The following is a 20,003-nucleotide window of genomic DNA, read 5'->3' as shown; positions in this document are numbered from 1 at the left end:
GAAACCCAGTACTTCAGCTGTATTCCATAAGAGGAGACAGGAATCATCTGACAAGACAGGCATTTCACCTTCATTTATTCACCAGCACTGCAGAATACACATCCTTTCATTTAAAATTACACACACCCCTTGTCAGGAACTATTAAATTCATTCTCACCATTGTGTCTATGTCGAAAAAAGTCCTAGGACTTTTTGGTTTTTACCATCCCCTTCTGCACCAGGCAGCGGTAGAACTCCTGGATGTACGTGTAAACACATTTCCAGTCCGGTTCTCGCATGCGGACCATATCCTCGGCATCTAGCAACTGCGGACAATCAGCGTGCTTCCTAGGGGTGAACGGATGAGGAGAGGTGGAAAGACAGAAGGGGAACCAGTGAACACAGCCCAGTGGAGAGAGAGAAAAAGAAAAAAGGAGAGACATTCATGAGTGGTTTAAACATTCTGGTGCCATTACCATGAACATACACATGCTGTGCGTGTCCAAGAACTGAGGTGCATGGTTGGGGAGAAAGAAAAAAAATAATTCAATGGGGTAACATACAGACCTCGGACAATTACACGGAATGTGACTGTAGCTGGTGGAGAGGTGGTAGAATGGGGAAACAGTCCATGTGAGGTGCAAGAAGCCAAAGAGTTAAGAAGTGACGCAGATTCTTTATGAATCTGAATAAATGCCGCATGAGTTGTGTATTTGGTGGCTGAACAGGACACCTGTGCAACTGGAAAAAATATTTTAATGCAACCCTAGATGTTGCATCGGAAAAGACCACTCTATGGTAGTCCCAACATTATTAAGTCATTTACGTTTTACATGTAGGGACGTTCCAAGACCGTATTAAATCACCCATTACATTCTAGAACTTCACTTGGACAGTCATAATCTTGGAACCACACTATGAGTAATAAGGATCTTAATCTGTAACCTCCTGTGGCAATGATCTATCTATTTAACTGTTTCGATGGGGAGATAATTAATCTTTATGCCGTCTAAAATGTAGGAGTCAAGTCTGACCACACGGTTCTGCTAAATGTATCTGAAATTGTCAAAAACATTCAAAGTACATAAACTAGTCTTTTAGCTTGCATTATCTGCATATTAAGCATATCTGCCTTTTCTAGTAAGCTACTTAAAAAGTCTAAAGCAGTTTACCTAGTAAAACTATATAGATTTAATGAATGCATAGTAAAGGGAGTATTACTGCATCAGTTTGGCATGTCACATTTCTCCTTACTAGGAAGCAAGAAGAATCCTAGTTTGAGATTAGCCCTACATGGCTATGACAAGCTACTCTTGTAAGAAGGGTTAAGCGATGAGAAGAATATCTAGTTTGGTCATCACCAATGTGTTCCCAATGGATGACATGCAGCAGCTTAATTCTGCAAAGAACTATCCACTTCACTGAAGTTTTGTGATCAAAAGAGGACAGACCAAAAAGTATAAAGTTGTCAACATGGACTTTCACAGTTTTCTAGTCTTCTGTCTTATTAGGAAAAACACTGGACACTATATATACGGCTGGTTTCACACAACAGTAAGATGGATGCATATTTGCATTTGAATTATGGCCACAAGTCTCTCTGTGAATACAGGTCCGGTGAGCCTAACAGACAACTCTCCGGTCAGGTGATCAGACCTATGGTCAGGCCAGCACATGTGGTCTTAATACAGAAGCAAAAATTAAATCTGTTTAGATGATAAAAAAATAAAATAAAAAACCCTATTTAGGAATGTCAGGGTATTCAAATAAACAATAGGTGATCTTTGTATATAACAGAGCGACAGTGAATAGCATCATCAACATTATGATAAGCATATTTCATAAATATGTAAGCACTGCACAAAATAATGTACTTGAAGTGTATATCATCAGTATGCATGCAGAATACTTGCATAAGACTTTAGTATGTGCAGAGAGGTGAGAAGAGAGGGATAAAAGTTTATAGCCATAACATAAGCCATCAGAAAGATCAGCAGTGCGAACATGGGAGAATATGTAGCTCTGACTGGATGGTGCGACTACTAGTTACGACCCTTGGGAATTATCATTTGCCCAAATAAAGAAACACCAAATGCAATGCAATCCATGTATTAGTGTTATTACTCCAGAAACCACTAGATAGAAGATAAAAGAGAAGCACGATCTTTGAGTTTTTACTAACAGCCACAAAAACTAGAAAATAAAGTGTAGAATTTTCACAAAAAGCTGAAACTAAGCAGGTTAAACCAAGATCAATAAGAGCTTTTGGGTCATTCATATTCATGGAAAAAAGGAAATGTTACAGCCCAAACAAAGAAGAAAGCTTTCTATGGCAGAATGCAATGAAGACATATTGTAGGATTCACTACAAGCTACTGTACTGGCATCAGTGGCAATGTGAAAAGATATATGCAAACGTCTGCAAGTATGCACAGTACCAAAGGATTGGTTCTCAGCTAACCCTCCACTCCAGTACACCAAAGTGACTGTCTTTTGTGCTTTTCCTTTCTCTCTCTCTCTCTAACCATTTTCGTTGGCAATTTTCCAAAATATCTCGGTTTTTTTCTTTAATGTATTGAACTAAAAAGTCTATTATAGAGTGTTTGTACATTATATTGTGTATTAAAGGGGTAACTCCACGGAAGTTAAAAATAAAAATGCCCCAAAGCCACCACAATACCTGTTCTGCGTCCCCTGCAGTTATCCATGTGGTTTGGGCAGCTCCTTTGGCCCCTGATGTCTCCTAAATACTTTTTCCTTGTTTGCAACACAGACTACAACTCCCAAAAGTCAGTGCAGTTCAGTGAAAGCAGTTGGCTGGCAGCCATTACACAGAGTGCATGCTTACACTGCAGCTCACACACTGTACATATATTTTCTTTTAGACTATCCTTCCCCCAGCAATACATCATGCTGTGCTCTGAATGGCAGCAGTCAGTGATTAGATCTTCAGCAGAATAACAGAAGCTATGGGCTCAGTTGTGACTGAGAATCTTCACTGCTTTTCTCTCACATCTCACAAGCTCCTCACACAGAGAAGGGAGAAGGAGGGGTGGTGTGGCTGTACAGCCAGGGCTCTAGACCAAACAGAAATCATCAGGTGGTGTTGTCCTGAAGGGTGGGACTAGGTCTCAGTGAGTGGTTTACACCAAGACAAGGTGGATTTGAGAATTATGTTTTTCTCTCACTCCCTGCATGTAAGTGATAGCTGAAAGAGGGAAACTGCTCTATATAGCTAATGAATGATATTTAGACAAATACATAGGTTGGTGAGAGGGAAACGATGGGCTATGGGTTTAGTTCCCCGGAGTACCCCTTTAATAGATCTAAGTATAGATGAAAAATCAACACAATCTGTATATATTGCAAAATGCTAAGAAAATTTGAAATCTTGACCTTCCACTAAAAGTATACAAGTGTATGCCATTTTTTAGAGGTTTGTATGAGATATACAGGTGTTTGTCTCTATGATAAATCAATGACAATATAAAAAGGCACTAGTAGTGATTATACTGCGGTGGGCAACACGCCCTCCTGAATGGGGTGTGTTGACCACCGCACAAATCGATGGCCGACACCTCCCCTTCGTGCACTCTGGAATCTCCGGCTCTCCCATAGAGCTGCATGGAGGACATACGTTTTCTGTCCCGGAGTTCTCCAGTAAGTGAGGTATAGGTAATTCTCATTAAATAATTTAATTGATCTGTGCTGATAAATGCATACGTTGCATATTCTTTCCTGTGGATTATGTGAACATGCCTCTAGCCACCATAGATCTGGTTTATAGAAGAAAATACATTGGCAGTCTTATGTCCAAAGAAAGAGGGCAATAGAAAACAATCAATTCATAAAAGAAGCACATGCAAAACCAAAACTATGACATCAGAAAAAAGTCTGCACCTTCCCTAAACATTCTGGTGTATTAGATCACTTACAGAAAAGTAATCTCACTTAAGAGTTTAAATGTTAAAACATCAATAATAGTCTTCAAAGTGAAATATAAAACAAATTCAATACGTACTCTGCGGCAGAGAATGCCAGGTCAAAATTCTGTCTCCGATTTTGTGGACTGAGTTGGTTGTAGTCAAACGCCTCAGGGAAGAAGTTATGGACCAAGGCACAGAATGCCATTCCATCACTCCAGCTGGAAGAAAAGTTGTGGATGTCCACATGCTGAAACAAAATGTATGCCAATGGTAAGCCATGGAAGTTACACCAAACTTCCGTATATAGATTTTCCCTCTTGAAAAATTGCCTGTGCAATTTAGTGTCCAAGTCATAATCTCAGGGGCTGCAGAGGCAAGTGTTTATATGGGAGGTATATATGGACTCCATAAGCAAATTTGTGATAACAGGTAAATAATTGTATTTAGATTTAAGCCAACACTTACATCATAACCTCTAGTTTTCGCTTTGCACCAGTCTAGCAACATCTGTTTTATACTGTTAGCATTAGGAACACCAAATGCTGCGGACCGAGGGGTGGCAACTTTGGAAAATGCTGGATTTGCTGGACTGCTAAAATAAAAACAAAATAAATAAAAAGACCCATGTATTAGTTATCTTTTACGCTAACAGGCCTCATAAAACATTTTAAAATGCAATAGTGATAAGTTACAAAACTAAATTACAATTTAAAAAACTATAAAACGATAGTCAAAAATTTCAATGTACGATTCTGAGCAAAATGTGGAGATTATTCCCAGCGTCACCACTGCAAACTAGCCCAATATTGGCCAAGGGCAACAAGGTATAGTGGAGGATGGGGAGCAAGACATAGTGCTAAAGCGCTTCCCCTGCGTAAAAGACAAAGCTGGTAAACAGGAGGAAGTAGACACAAAGCAAGTGTGAGATGACCTAGGAATAATAAAGTGGGAGTTCAAGGTGAGTGGAGGATGGGGAACTGGTGAGGTGCTGTTTAAGGATTGGTTCTCACTGGACTGTGGATCATGCAAAATGGGCAAAGGGCAGCAGCAACAACAGTGGGGAAAAAAAGCAGCAGGCATACACATCCAGAGCAGCTTCAATTAAGAGGCTGACTGGATGCTTTCTGTGTAAAAAACTCACTGGTGGAGGCTGAAGGAAAACAACCATCACTACTAACTAATCTCCACTTACATTATATATTATTATACAGCTGAATAGCTAGCAGTGGGGGATGCTCTGTATAAACAATTGTTGTAGATCCTCCAGAGATCCAATTTTGATATGCCAAGTGTGCGCTTTTGAAAAGCTGCCAACATAAAGCAAGGTCATGATTGAGGACTATATGCAGCATCACTAACCCCAAAGCATAGTAATCACCTTATAAGACACTTGTAGCCTGCACCAGGTTTACTGCATAAACCATCTGTAGCCCAACAAGATGCATCTTATGACAACTAATGCTTTGTTCACATTGGATTTATTTCAGGTTTTGTTTCATAATACACTGCTCAAGAAAATAAAGGGAACACTTATAACCAACACAATGTAACTCCAAGTCAATCACACTTCTGTGAAATCACACTGTCCACTCAGGAAGCAACACTGACTGACAATCAATTTCACATGCTGTTGTTCAAATGGAACAGACAACAGGTGGAAATTTATAGGCAATTAGCAAGACACACCCAATAAAGGAGTGGTTCTGCAGGTGATGACCACAGATCACTTCTCAGTCCCTATGCTTCCTGGCTAATGTTTTGGTCACTTTTGAATGCCGACTGTGCTTTTACTCTAGTGGTAGCATGAGATGGAGTCTACAACCCACACAAGTGGCACAGGTAGTGCAGCTAATCCAGGATGGCACATCAATGCGAGCTGTGGCAAGGTGGTTTGCTGTGTCTGTCAGCGTAGTGTCCAGAGCATGGAGGCGCTACATCAGGAGACATGGAGGAGGCCGTAGGAGGGAAACAACCCAGCAGCAGAATTGCTACATCCACCTTTGTGCAAGGAGAAGCACTGCCAGAGCCATGCAAAATGACCTCCAGCAGGCCACAAATGTGCATGTGTCCACTCAAACGGTCAGAAACACACTCCATGAGGGTGGTATGAGGGCCCAACATCCACAGGTTCACACTGAGCAAGTGACAGACGTGAGAGTCTGGAGACGCTGTGGAGAACGTTCTGCTGCCTGCAACCTCCTCCAGCATGACCGGTTTGGCGGTGGGTCAGTAATGGTGTGGGGTGGCATTTCTTTGGGGGGGCCACACAACCTTCCATGTGCTTGTCAGAGGTAGCCTGAATGCCATTAGGTACCGAGATGAGATCCTCAGACCCCTTGTGAGACCATATGCAGGTGCGGTTGGCCCTGGGTTCCTCCTAATGCAAGACAATGCTAGACCTCATGTGGCTGGAGTGTGTGTCAGCAGTTCCTGCAAGAGGAAGGCATTGATGCTATGGACTGGCGTGCCCATTCCCCAGACCTGAATCCGATTGAGCACATCTGGGACATAATGTCTCGCTCCATCCACCAACGCCACGTTGCACCACAGACTGTCCAGGAGTTGGCGTATGCTTTAGTCTAGGTCTGGGAGGACATCCCTTAGGAGACCATCTGCCACATCAGGAGCATGCCCAGGCATTGTAGGGAGGTCATACAGGCACATGGAGGCCACACACACTACTGAGCCTCATTTTGACTTGTTTTAAGGACATTACATCAAAGTTGGATCAGCCTGTAGTGTGGTTTTCCACTTTGATTTTGAGCGTGGCTGCTTATCCAGACCTCCATGGGTTGATAAATTGGATTTCCCATGATAATTTTTGTGCGATTTTGTTAGCACATTCAACTATGTAAAGACGAAAAGTATTTCATACGATTAGTTCATTAATTCAGATCTAGGATGTTATCTAGGTGTTTATTTTTTTGAGCAGTGTATAAGCAAAAAAAAACAAAACAAATGTAACCCATTGACTTCAATGAAGTCCACTGGATACCATCAGCTTGTTCTTTTACTGGAAAAGCACTACACATTTTATCAAGTGTGAAAAAATTTCTACTGTCACTATGAAGAGAACCTTTAAAAAATCATGGGTTTTTGAGGGATACTCCGCTGCTAGACATCTTATCCATTATCCAAAAGGACAGGGAATAAGATGTCTGATTATGGGGCCTTCGCGATCTCCCGCAGGACCCGGCATTCTAAAACAAACGCCGGGTTCCTGCGGCAGTGGTCGTAATGTCACAGCCACACACCCTCCATTCATGTCTATGGGAGGGGGAGTGTCTGCCGAAACGCCCCCTCCCATAGACATTAATGGAGGGGGGAGTGTCCTGACGTCATGAGGGAGTGTGGCTGTGACGTCACAATCACTGTCTCCGGCGTCAAGCATTCTGAACAGAAAGCTGGAGCACCGGAGTACCCCTTTAAGCACACATTAATAGTACTAATAATAACAATGATATTCTTTTCATAATAAATGTTTGGGATATTTTTATTTTAGATCATATTGCCCAGCCTTACCTTCCACTATCTTTCTCCAGTTTTTCAATCATGGCCTTGCGAGCTTGTGTGGCTGGTGTTTTAGGAAGACTCTGCGCTTTCATGAGCTCTTTTTTTCTTTCTGCTTGCCTCCTCTCCAAGGCAGCCACACCATCATCCTCTCGATCAAAAACACTGTAGTGCAACAGATAACATGTTTTTATATTGTTCATGATGGTGTACATCCAGTTATTGAGGCAAAATAGGAAACTTCTCACAGAACTTCTTTACCTGCCGACCTTCTTAGATGTAGCGCTGAATGAAGATTTTGTCTGAACAACTGTTCCACCACCTGCAATTATAAATGGCCCTTAGACACCGACATAAAGGAGGTTTGATACCAAAAGGATTAAGTGTAGTGCACATGCATGTTATAAAACATTTGTGCAACGTTTAAAAAGAAATGCTCAGTTTATAAACAGTTTTATATAAACAGTCTATGAACGGTTATTCCAAATTCCATTATGTTGTGAATTCAGTGAAATTGTGTAAAGAAACCAACATTTTCCTGCATTCTTGTTACTTAGGTAAATGGGGCTAAAGCTCAGGTCTCACTCTAACAGGAGATTGGAGCCAACCTACTGCTTGTTTCCAAGGACAACTAGCAGAAAATGAACTAAATCTTTACATTAAACAATCTTGGAAATTCACTATGTTTTTAATTTATTACAATTGTGAAATAATGTCAGTGGTGGAACCACATTATATAGTAACATTTTAAATATATAATGGTCTAAGAGTTTGAGAACTCTGATACATTTAAACCCATTTAATCTATGAAAAGTTAAATAAGTTACATTTTCTCGAAATACTGGAAAGCAATTACAGCCTAAAATATGACTTCTGAGCAATCAACAATAATGACCTTTCATCCTAATCTGCTTTATTGTGTTGAAAACACTGGAAATGCTGTTCCTCATAGGCACTTTCAAGCCCTTGAATGCTGTTATGCAAATAAAGCTTTACTGTCATTAGAAACAACTTGTTAATTTAATACTTACCTAAAAATGTTTATAAAAAAATAAAAGTAAAAAAAAATAAAAAAGGGTCACTAGGGGTCTGTCTATTTCATTTTGAAAACGAACCCTGGTATCCAGGGTTCTTTGGTCTTGACTACTACCAAGAAAAGGACCAAAAGTCTGAAGGGCGGAGGATAGAATGCATGGGTTTTCTCTCCTCTGCTCACTCAGTATAGCGTATCAGCCGGCTTTCAACTGTGTAAAGAGAACACCTGTGAGATCCAGACAGATTGCAGCCCCTTAACCCCTTAAGGACTCAGGGTTTTTCAGTTTTTGCACTTTTGTTTTTTCCTCCTTACCTTTTAAAAATCATAACCCTTTCAATTTTCCACCTAAAAATCCATATTATGGCTTATTTTTTGCATCATCAATTCTACTTTGCAGTGACATTAGTCATTTTACCCAAAAATGCACGGCGAAACGAAAAAAAAAATCATTGTGCGACCAAATTGAAGAAAAAACGCCATTTTGTAACTTTTGGGGGCTTCTGTTTCTACGCAGTGCATATTTCGGTAAAAATGACACCTTATTATTCTGTAGGTCCATACGGTTAAAATGATACCCTACTTATATAGGTTTGATTTTGTCGTACTTCTGGAAAAAATAACTACATGCAGGAAAATTTTTACGTTTAAAAATGTCATCTTCTGACCCCTATAAAACTTATTTTTCCACGTACAGGGCGGTACGAGGACACATTTTTTGCGCCGTGATCTGACATTTTTATCGGTACAAATATTTTTTTTTTGATCAGACTTTTTGATCACTTTTTATTCATTTTTTAATGGTATAAAAAGTGACCAAAAATACACTTTTTTGGACTTTGGAATTTTTATGCGCGTACGCCATTGACCGTGCGGTTTAATTAATTATATATTTTTATAGTTCGGACATTTACGCACACAGCGATACCACATATGTTTATTTTTTTTTAGGGGTTAAATGACCTTTATTAACCCCTTTTTTTTTTTTGCAGTGTTATAGGTCCCACAGGGACCTATAACACTGCACACACTGATCTCTCATGCTGATCACTGGCGTGTATTAACACGCCTGTGATCAGTGTTCTCGGCGCTTGACTGCTCCTGCCTGGATCTCAGGCACGGAACAGTCATTCGTCGATCGGACACCGAGGAGGCAGGTAAGGGCCCTCCCGATGTCCTGTAAGCTGTTCGGGACGCTGCGGCGGTCCCGAACAGCCCGACTGACTAGCCGGGATAGTTTCACTTTCACTTTAGAAGCGGCGGTCAGCTTTGACCGGCGCTTCTAAAGGGTTAATACCGCACATTGCCGCGTTCTGCGATGTGTGGTATTAGCCGCGGGTCCCGGCCGTTGATGAGCGCCGGGACCGATGCGATGCTTCATATCGCGGGAGCCGGCGCAGGATGTAAATTTACGTCCTGCGTCGTTAAGAGGTTAAAGGGGTACTCCAGTGAAAATGATTATTTTTTTTTTAAATCAACTGGTGCCAGAAAGTCAAACAGATTTGTAAATTACTTCTATTAAAAAATCTTAATCCTTCATGTACTTATTAGCTGCTGAATACTACAGTGGAAATTCTTTTCAGTTTGAAACACAAAGCTCTTTGCTGACATCTGTCCATTTTAGCAGAGAGCACTGTGCTCATGGTGTCAGCAGACAGCTCTGTGTTTCAAAAAGAAAAGTATTTCCGCTGTAGTATTCAGCAGCTAATAAGTACAGGAAGGATTAAGATTTTTTTAATAGAAGTAATTTACAAATCTGTTTGTACTTTCTGGCACCAGTTGATTAAAAAAAAAAAAAGTTTTTCACAGGAGTACCCCTTTAAGATAAGCATTTCCATGTATAGTGACAAGCAATACAAGGTGCTAAACTATTTATATACAAAATGGTTTTTCTTTGGTCATTTTATGAACTTATTTCTTGTGTATTTGTACCATATAGGTTCCACATGGCTGCTTTGGTCACAAAGCTGTGAAAATGTGCAAAATCTTCATTTTTTGGGCATGAAATGCAGGTTTTTCTTATGTCCTTGCACCATATAGTTTCACATGCCTACATTGGAGTTATACAGAGCATGCATTTAGGCAGAAAGCTGTGCAAATGTAAAAATGTTTGTGCAGACCTCATGACAAGGGAGCAGAAGGAACAAGAGCTTATCATACTCTAAGGGGGAGGAGAGGGGCTCAACATACTCCAGGGGAAACACCCACGACCTCTCAGAGGAATTCAGAAAGACTCATTACAGTAATACATAGATCAAAAGGTATTTTACATATAAACAGGAATATTATGCATACAGGTCTTAGGGCACATTACTACACTCATTTAAGCATTTTTTTAAATTTTCTTACTAAATGACATTAAAGTATATAGAATTTGCATATACTCACTCTCCGACCGTTTTACATAACTGGCCTCAACAGTAGTGGTTCTTGACGTTTTGCTGCCATCATCTGTATAACAAAGAAAAAATTATTGATTCATGTAAGAAACAACCAAACCGGTCTGATTCTTTTCTGGAAAAATATAGTAGAATGTACATTCCAAATGCAATACTATACATAAGTGATAAGGGTGAACCCCTCATTACTTGTCTCCCCTATGTGACCAGGCCATGCTACACCTTCTAGAAGTATACCTTATATAGACTAGACTAACTGGTACTGTCATTATAGAGACATATCAAAAGCTTTGATCGGTTGGGGTGTTCACTAGAATATGCTGGGAGAAATGCACTTTTAGGGCTTTCTCCCCTCTGCTCTGCATCACATGACCAAGACAGTCTTAATTATTTTTTCCCCCCAGGTTACAAAAAAAATAAAAATAAATAAATAAATTATATAATAAAATATTATATATATATATATATATATATATATATATATATATATATATATATATAAATATAATCTGTTTATCGCCTTATTTTATTGCCTATAGTGCCCTGTTACCACCATGGTTTTATGTTGTTGCTTTGAATAGTGGCACTCGTGGTTACAAAACAAAATATGTAATATAAAAAAAATTATAAAATATATATATATTTTTTTTACATACAAACCACAGGTCCTCTTTAATAAAGTCTTTCAAGGAACCTTTTTTTTCTCCAAAAAAACAAACACAAACCGATTAGCTGAGAGGCAGTGTGACATGTTGGGCCCAAGAAGCAGGAAGAATACAGTGGGATAGCTATACCAGGAGAATTGGGGGAGGGGCAGGATTTATTTTTTATTTTTTTTATTGCAGCAGCCCAGGTGTAATGGGAGAAAAAAAAAAAGGAAATCACTAGAGTACCCCTTTAAGTTAAAAAAAAATATATATACAATTTTATTTTTTTTTTTTTTTTTAATACACGGAAATCATTCCTGTAACTGTTTCACACAATTCATTTTGTTGGGATTGGTTCTACAACAGACATTTGAAGGTCATTAGGTTACTTTTGTATAAAAGAACATTAGGCAGTAAAGCATCTTGACAATTGGCTACTTACTTGACTGCACCAACCTCTGTGTTTTAGTGATGGTGCTAGTAGCCGAGCCGTGATTTGTAGTTGCGGTCTGCCGTAAACTGGTCTCTGTGCTCCGTGCCATCCTAGACTCCTTTTCCTTGTTCTTCATTTCCTGTAAGCGTTGTTCTCTCTCTTTCTCCCTTTGTTCTAACATGAAGCATAAACATTCAATAAGATAAAAAATTTTTTACTGGCTTAAAACTCCTTAGATCAGAGAAGCTGTCAGGCAGAATGTACAATCACATACGACAGCATCATGCTATAGAGTGGGAGCTGCTTGGTTAAATCTAGTTCAGTGGGAGAACATTCAGTTTAACTTCAATTTTACTCATTTAAAGGGTAGCTCCCACCATCACTTTTCTTGTTTCTGTCCCTGCCTATTACCCATCTATCCCTAACCCCCTCCCTGCCTTTAATTTTGCTCACTACCAGGCAGACTTCCCCAGCAGGCACCACGTCACTGATGCCTGCTGGGGCCAACACTTCTGCCCATAGTTCACCTATACAGGGCGCCTCCAGCTGTTTCCCCACTGCAACTCCCAGATTGCCCTGACATCTATTTGCTGTCAGGGCATACTGGGAGTTGTAGTGGGGAAACAACTGGAGGCATACTGTATAGCTGAAAACAGTATCTGTGATCGCTGTGCACATCCCGCTCCCCGCCGCGCAGCCCGCAACCCCGCCCCCCCCGTCGCGCCACTCAACTCACTCCCCACCCCCCCTTAGTTCACCTATTCAGTGTCCCTTCAGCTGTTTCCCCACTACAACTTCCAGCTTGCCCTGACATCTATTGGCTGTCAGGGCATGCTGGGAGTTGTAGCGGGGAAACAACTGGAGGCATACTGTACAGGTGAATGGCCGCACATCCCGCTCCCGCTGCGCAGCCCGCAACCCCCCTGGCCCCGCTGCCCCACTCAACCCACTACCCCCCCTCCAATCCCCCCGCAAAAGCACATTGAAAATAGACACAACATAGATATTTTTACCTGTCGCCGGGAGCCGGGGCCTGCCAGGGAGCCTGCGCGCGTCCTCTTCTTTCAAAGCGCTCGCTCCCGCCTGTCTGATTGACAGGCGGGAGCGAGCACCGCAGTGAATGAATTCCGACTCGAAATTTATTAGTGATGTCACTGCCTAATGCATTCGGCCACTAGGAGGGCGACCCCTAGTGGCCGAATTTAAAAGTTATTTTAAACTGTTTTAAAATCCCTTTTTTTAATTAAAGTATATTAGAGATATGTTGTAGTACTTAAGTACTACAACATATCAATTTTTAGATTTCATGACAGTGCCCATTTAAGTTTCTCTCTTAAGCTTCTTAGTTCAATGGGCGGTCCTTGTCAGTGACTGACAGCTCTTTGTATACATGGAAGGCTGTCAGTCACCTGTAACAGTCCCTCAGTACTCTCGCACTTACCAGAGTGTTATCACTATTGGACCAGCAGCATTCACAAATTGGACAGTGTTTATTATTTGTAGTTGCTGGTCAGAGACTATCAAAAACACAGACTATGTTTATTACCATCAGTTTAATGTACATATAATATACTGATCCCGCCTCATGAACTTTATCCGCTGTGTGGGTCTTCCACTTCATTTTGCCTTTTAATTTGCTCGTGTGAACAATTATTTTATCGATTTTTTCTTGATCTTCTATTTCCATCTGCATACTCTTTTTTTAATAAAATTGCATATAACTTTTATATCGTACTGGCTTAGTTCATTATAGAGTATTATTCTTCCATTGCTATTTTATCTCTATTTCAGCTTATTTATTCTCCTTGATATCCATGCATATTCCACATAGATTATTAAGCACTTTTTCGCCCAATTTCATTTTGTCTCCTACACTCATTACCTAGTAGGACTGTTTGCCTTTTTATTTGCTTTTCAATAGACAGTGCATCACAGTATCCTCGGCAATAAGGTACATTTCTATGTTGAGCTCAACCTTTTTCTTTTAGAAGCAGATTTTACCCCTTTTTTTTAGAACTATCACATTTCTGCAAGGAACCTGCAGCACAGTGAAGGGTCCTTTTGAATCGTAAATCTGAATTGGGAGGTGTTAAAACATGTAAAGTACCTCTCTTGCGCTGTCGTAGCTCCCTCATGGCTGTTCTGATCAACCTCCTTTCTTCAAAGTCTGTTGTGCCATCCAACTGTATAAAGGAAAAAAAGACACAAATAAGAGTCTCATATCCTGGGGCTGGCTGAATATACCTATTCCAAAACACAACTCTAAACATTCCAGTCTCACCATCTTATCAAGAACATCTTCATCTTCTATAGTGCGCAGTTCCTCAGCTGTCACTTTGCCTTTCTTCTCATGTTCCACTTTCACATTTTCAGTTGTGCTTGGAAGAAATATCTCAACTTGCTGGTTGCCCTGTTGGGACGGTTCTGTCTCAACCTGGAGAACAAGACATTAGCTTTAGCACAATCATTTCCTTAAAAATCAAGCAATACTAGATAGCAGACAAGTTCCTGGTATATCACCTGGATGGGCCATCAACAGCTAATTGGTGGGGTGCAGACACATGACATGATGTTCTAGTGAGCATTAGCAAATAGGCACTGACCTGCACTAACCTGGCACAGGCACTACACAATTTACGGAGCTGAGGCTTCCAGCTTCGTACACCGTTTGTATCTGGCTGCTTCAGTTTGCCATAGAAGCTGACTACTAGTAAGGGGTGGGTGGGGGGGGATCATATTTTCTGTCTGTAGCAGACAAACTGACTGGAGGATGGCATGTACTGACCTAATGTGGGAGTTACCATTGCTAATACAGTAATGGTAATGTCCCATTGCTAGTTACTGCTTATTACATTTTTGTTCAAATCTTCTGAATGGTAAGATGGATCTGAATAAGGTAAACATGATTTGAAAGAGGGTCACTGACACTCAGGTTGGGGCAGGTGATCCTCCACAGTTTCCCTTTAATGAAGACTATTTAGAAAGTGCACAAAATTGTTCATTTGTTTCATGAATGCAAAATGAACCAAAAGTTTCTGTAGCCTTCAAGCTCCCATTCACGCTATCGAATCTATGCCCAGTGATATTCTGGGCAGAGATTCCATTGCTAGAAAGTGCTATCAGAGTAAGCCGGTGCTAAAACCACTTGGAAATGTGCAGTCTCCATTGATGGAAATGCATTTCAGAGCGGATTTTGCCAAAAAATTATCACGTTCACTATTGTGGCTAAGTCTAGGATCTGGAATTCCTGTGAAAGTGTAAACCACAGAAATTCCACATTGTGGTGCAGCAGAATCCCATTGAAAACAATGGGAGGCTGCAACACCATATTTTCCCCAGCCCAATTACATTTGGAAAATACGCAGTGTGAATGAGCCCTTAATATAGCCTCAAAGCTGGATTTACACATTCAACATCAGGAGTGGTTCACTGCAAGTTTAAGATCAAGACTAAGGTTGCTTTGGATAGACCGGATTTTAGGAAATCTTATCCACACGCTGAAGAAGTAAAATCCAACTAAAAATCACATGTTTCAGATTTAAAACCTGAAACTTGCCAGTTAATATTGTGTAAATGCTGCAGATTTATTTAAGATTTTTTTCTATTGATTTCAATATAAGTCAACATTTGCAGTAAATCTGACTCTGGGGCACCCAACATGCGTAAAGGGTGACTCCACTGGCTAGCGTTTGGAACATTTAGTTCCAAATGGTGTGCGCGCGCTGTGGAGGTTGACCACGCCCCCTCGTGATGTCACACCACGCCCGCTCAATGCAAGTCTATGGAGGGGGCGTGGCAGCCACCACGCCCCCTCACATAGACTTGCATTGAGGGGCGTGGCGTGACTACATGAGCACGCGCACATCGTTCGGAACTAAATGTTCCAAACGCTGGCCAGTGACCCCTTTGAGTAGTACATGGACAGCTCCGTGATTTCAGCTGAAAATTAACTGCTGGGTTCTACCTTTTACTCCCAGCATGCAGGCTGCAAGCTACAGACTAGTAAATCACTCGAGCCTTTAATGTAAAGATGTCTAAATTAAACTCCTTCATGGTAGCTGGAGAATGCTTTACATTTGTCTTTGTATATAATGTCTTATATACATGTGTTACTGCTATTGTTTTACCAAAAACGGAATGAGGCCTAAATGTTGGCACCCCTGAAATTTTCAAGAAAATGAAGTATTTCTCACAGAAAAGGATTGAAGTAACACATGTTTTTCTATACACATGTTTATTCCCTTTGTGTGTATTGGATCTAAACCAAAAAAAAGAGGGAGGGAAAAAAAAAGTAAATTAGACATAATGTCACACCAAACTCCAAAAATGGGCTGGACAAAATTATTGGCACCCTTAACTTAATATTTGGTTGCACACCCTTTGGGGAAAAAAAAAAAAAAACTGAAATCAGTGACTTCCTATAACCATCAATAAGCTTCTTACACCTCTCAGTCGGAATGTTGGACCACTCTTCCTTTGCAAACTGCTCCAGGTCTCTTATTGGAAGGGCGCCTTTTCCCAACTGCAATTTTAAGATCTCTCCACAGGTGTTCAATGGGATTTAGATCTGGACTCCTTGCTGGCCACTTCAGAACGCTCCAGCGCTTTTTTGCCATCCATTTCTGGTTGCTTTTTGACATATGTTTGGGGTCATTGTCCTGCTGGAAGACCCAAGATCTCATATGCAAACCCAGCTTTCTGACACTGGGCTGTACAGTGAGACCCAAGATCTGTTGGTAATCCTCAGATTTCATGATGCCTTGTACATATTCAAGGCACCCAGTGCCAGAGGCAGCAAAACAACCCCAAAACATCATTGAACCTCCACCACATTTCACTGTAGGTACTAGGGGTGTGAATCGCCAAGAATTTGGCGATACGATTCGAATCGCAATACCAGTGTGGCGATTCGATATATCCCGAAATATCGCGATACCGTCTAGGTGACGATACATCGCGATATATCCCGATTCTGTCTAAAAAAACAATGTCTTTTACACTTTTATTAAAACTTTATTTTAATTTTGTTTTTATACACTTTTAGTCTTTTAGGAATCATTAGATTCCTCAGACAGATGAATAGAGTTCTATTGAACTCCATTGATCTGCGATCCATTGATAGAGCCTGGTCCAGTCAGGCTCTATCAATGAGAGCCACGGAGAGCAGGGAAGCAGAGGTAAGCCCTCCGGCTACCTCCACAGTGGATCGCCCGCCCACGATCACGCTGCGGGTGGCGATCCACCCGACTAGCCCACCAGGGAGCATTCACAGATCCCTTTAGATGCCGCTGTCAGCTTTGACAGCGGCGATCTAAAAGGTTAATAGCCAGCCGCGGCGATCGCCCCAGTTACAGAGAACAGCTGGGGGCTGCAGAGTATGGAGCGGGCACGAGTCGGGAGCCCGCTCCATACACACTGCAGAGCACCTCATGCTGGATATTAGCGGCGGTGATGCATTAGCGGCCCCCGGCTACTGAAATCAGCTGGGGGCCGCAGAGTATGGAGTGGGCACGAATCCAGAGCCCGCTCCGTACACCCAGAGCGCTGCCGCGTCAGATCCGGCTGACAAAATGTGGAACTTTTATCTCCTGATGCCCAGGACATGCTGTTCTGGGCGTCAGGAGATACAAATTCCACATCATTAAAAGAATAGATTCAAAAATATTTTGAATCGATTCAGTATCGGCAAGAGAAAAATCCTGATAATCGCGCAAATCGATTTTTTCTTACATCCCTAGTAGGTACTGTGTTCTTTTCTTTGTAGGCCTCATTCAGTTTTCGGTAAAACAATAGAATTATGTGCTTTACCAAAAAGCTCTATCTTGGTCTCATCTGTCCACAAGATGTTTTCCCAGAAGGATTTTGGCTTACTCAAGTTCATTTTGACAAAATATAGTCTTGCTTTATGTCTCTTTGTCAGCAGTGGGGTCCTCCTGGGTGTCCTGCCATAGCGTTTCATTTCATTTAAATGTTGACTGATATTCAAGAGATGCAGCAAAATTTCCTCCGCAGCTCAAACTCCCAGCAGGAAACTCGCTGTAGACCCCCGCCGTGTAAGTGTACCCTAAAAACACTACACTAAAACACAAAATAAAGGGTAAAATACTACATATACACATACCCTTACACTGCCCCTCCCCCACATAAAAAATGTGACTCCTCTTCTGAGCACTGTAGTGCGCCTGCAGTGCATTTGACATCCACACATGGGGTATTTCCATACTCAAGAGATGGGGTTACAAATTTTGGGGGGGGGCATTTTCCCCTATTACCCCTTTTAAAAATGTCAAATTTGGGGGGAAACCAGCATTTTAGTGAAAAAAAAATGTATTTACACATACAAATTTATCGAAAAGTCGTCAAAAACCTGTGGGATGTTAAGGCTCACTGTACCCCTTGTTATGTTCGTGGGGGGGGGGGGGGGGGTAGTTTCCAAAATAGTATGCCACGTGTTTTTTTTGCTGTTCTGGCACCATAGGGGCTTCCTAAATGTGACATGCTCCCCAAAAACCATTTCAGAAAAACTCACTCTCCAAAATCCCATTGTCGCTTCTTCCCTTCTAAGCCCTCTACGGCGCCCGCCGAACACTTAACATCCACATATGAGGTATTTACTTACTCGAGAGAAATTGGGTTACAAATTTTTGGGGGGAGGGGGGGGGGGGATTTCTCTCCATTTACCCCTTGTAAAAATTCAAAAACTGGGTCTACAAGAACATGTGTAAAAAAAAATGCTGATTTTGAATTTTCTCCTTCACTTTGCTGCTATTTCTGTGAAACACCTAAAGAGTTAACACACTTAGTGAATGTCATTTTGACTATTTTGAGGGGTGCAGTTTTTATAATGGGGTCATTTATGGGTTATTTCTAATATAAAGGCCCTTCAAATGCACTTCAAAACTGAACTGGTCCCTGAAAAATTCCGATTTAGAAAATTGTGAAAAATTGGAAAATTGCTGCTGAACTTTGAAGCTCTCTGATATCTTCCAAAAGTAAAAAACATGTCAACTTTATGGTGCAAACAAAGTAGACATATTGAATATGTGAATCAATATATAATTTATTTGGCATGTCTATTTTCCTTCCAAGCAGAGAGTTTCAAAGTTAAAAAAATGCAAATTTTTCCAATTTTTCATGAAATTTGGGAATTTTTCACCAAGAAATGATGCAAGTATCGACAAAATTTTTACCAATATGATAAAGTAGAATATGTCATGAAAAAAACTCTCTCTGAATCAAATTCATAAATAAAAGCATCCCAGAGTTATTAATGCTTAAAGTGACAGTGGCCAGATGTGCAAAAAACGCTCTGGTCCTTAAGGTGAAAATGGGCTTGGTCTTTAAGGGGTTAAAGGAGCATCACAATGCTTGAAACAATCTTTTTCTACAATTTTGAAAGGGTGCCAATTTTGTCCTGCCCATTTTTGGAGTTTGGTGTGACATTATGTCCAATTTGCAGTTTTTCCTCCCTTTTTTGGTTTAGTTCCAATACACACAAAGGGAATAAACATGTATATAGGAAAACATGTGTTACTGCAATCCTTTTCTGTGAGATACTTCATTTTCTTGAAAAACTTGGGTGCCAACATTTACGGCCATGATATAAAATCACTGCCATAGTTTAGTTCTCTACAGGATGTGAAACCAGAGTATATAATGGAGGATTTGGATAGATGAGTTGCTAGTGAACCATACAAGCAGATAGGAATGTAGCTGGCAACTGATCCAAATATCTATATCAGGACACAGCATGTTACTGAACGATTCAAAGCATTAGATGCTTTAAAGGAGAACTGCAACAAATTAACACCATCCTATCTGGAGAAAAAGGTGTAATTTGAGGAAGAGCAAAGGTTTCATATGCTAGTCGCTATAGTTGTGATACTGCAACAGTTATTCAACATCAACCCGAGAATGCAGCCAGGCGGCCTCAAGCTTGTATATGTTACCTCATAACAGGTCCTTAAGAATATCAGAGGCGACGACAACTGTTCAACATAAAAGTCTGCAAAAGCTCAGAAATTGACATCAGTTTCCTGAGCTTTAAAAGGGCACTGTCAGATACAAAAACTTTT

General features: G+C 40.8%; 1 protein-coding gene across 1 annotated transcript in view; it reads right to left on the bottom strand.

Annotated features, from left to right (window-relative positions):
- The window catches only part of SMTN (smoothelin), an 86,626-nt gene that overhangs the window by 12,360 nt on the left and 54,263 nt on the right, over positions 1-20,003 (bottom strand). Inside the window, exons 9-17 of the mRNA XM_056528629.1 lie at positions 14,210-14,362; positions 14,036-14,111; positions 11,938-12,102; positions 10,838-10,900; positions 7,678-7,738; positions 7,429-7,581; positions 4,372-4,495; positions 4,002-4,153; positions 159-328 (exon numbers count right to left, since the gene is read on the bottom strand). Coding sequence (XP_056384604.1) covers positions 184-328; positions 4,002-4,153; positions 4,372-4,495; positions 7,429-7,581; positions 7,678-7,738; positions 10,838-10,900; positions 11,938-12,102; positions 14,036-14,111; positions 14,210-14,362 — 1,092 coding nt within the window. The 3' untranslated portion in view covers positions 159-183. The remainder of the gene's footprint in view (positions 1-158; positions 329-4,001; positions 4,154-4,371; positions 4,496-7,428; positions 7,582-7,677; positions 7,739-10,837; positions 10,901-11,937; positions 12,103-14,035; positions 14,112-14,209; positions 14,363-20,003) is intronic.

Source organism: Hyla sarda, chromosome 1 (genome assembly GCF_029499605.1).
Source record: "Hyla sarda isolate aHylSar1 chromosome 1, aHylSar1.hap1, whole genome shotgun sequence".
NCBI lineage: Eukaryota > Metazoa > Chordata > Amphibia > Anura > Hylidae > Hyla > Hyla sarda.
This window is presented reverse-complemented; position numbering and strand designations above follow the sequence as displayed.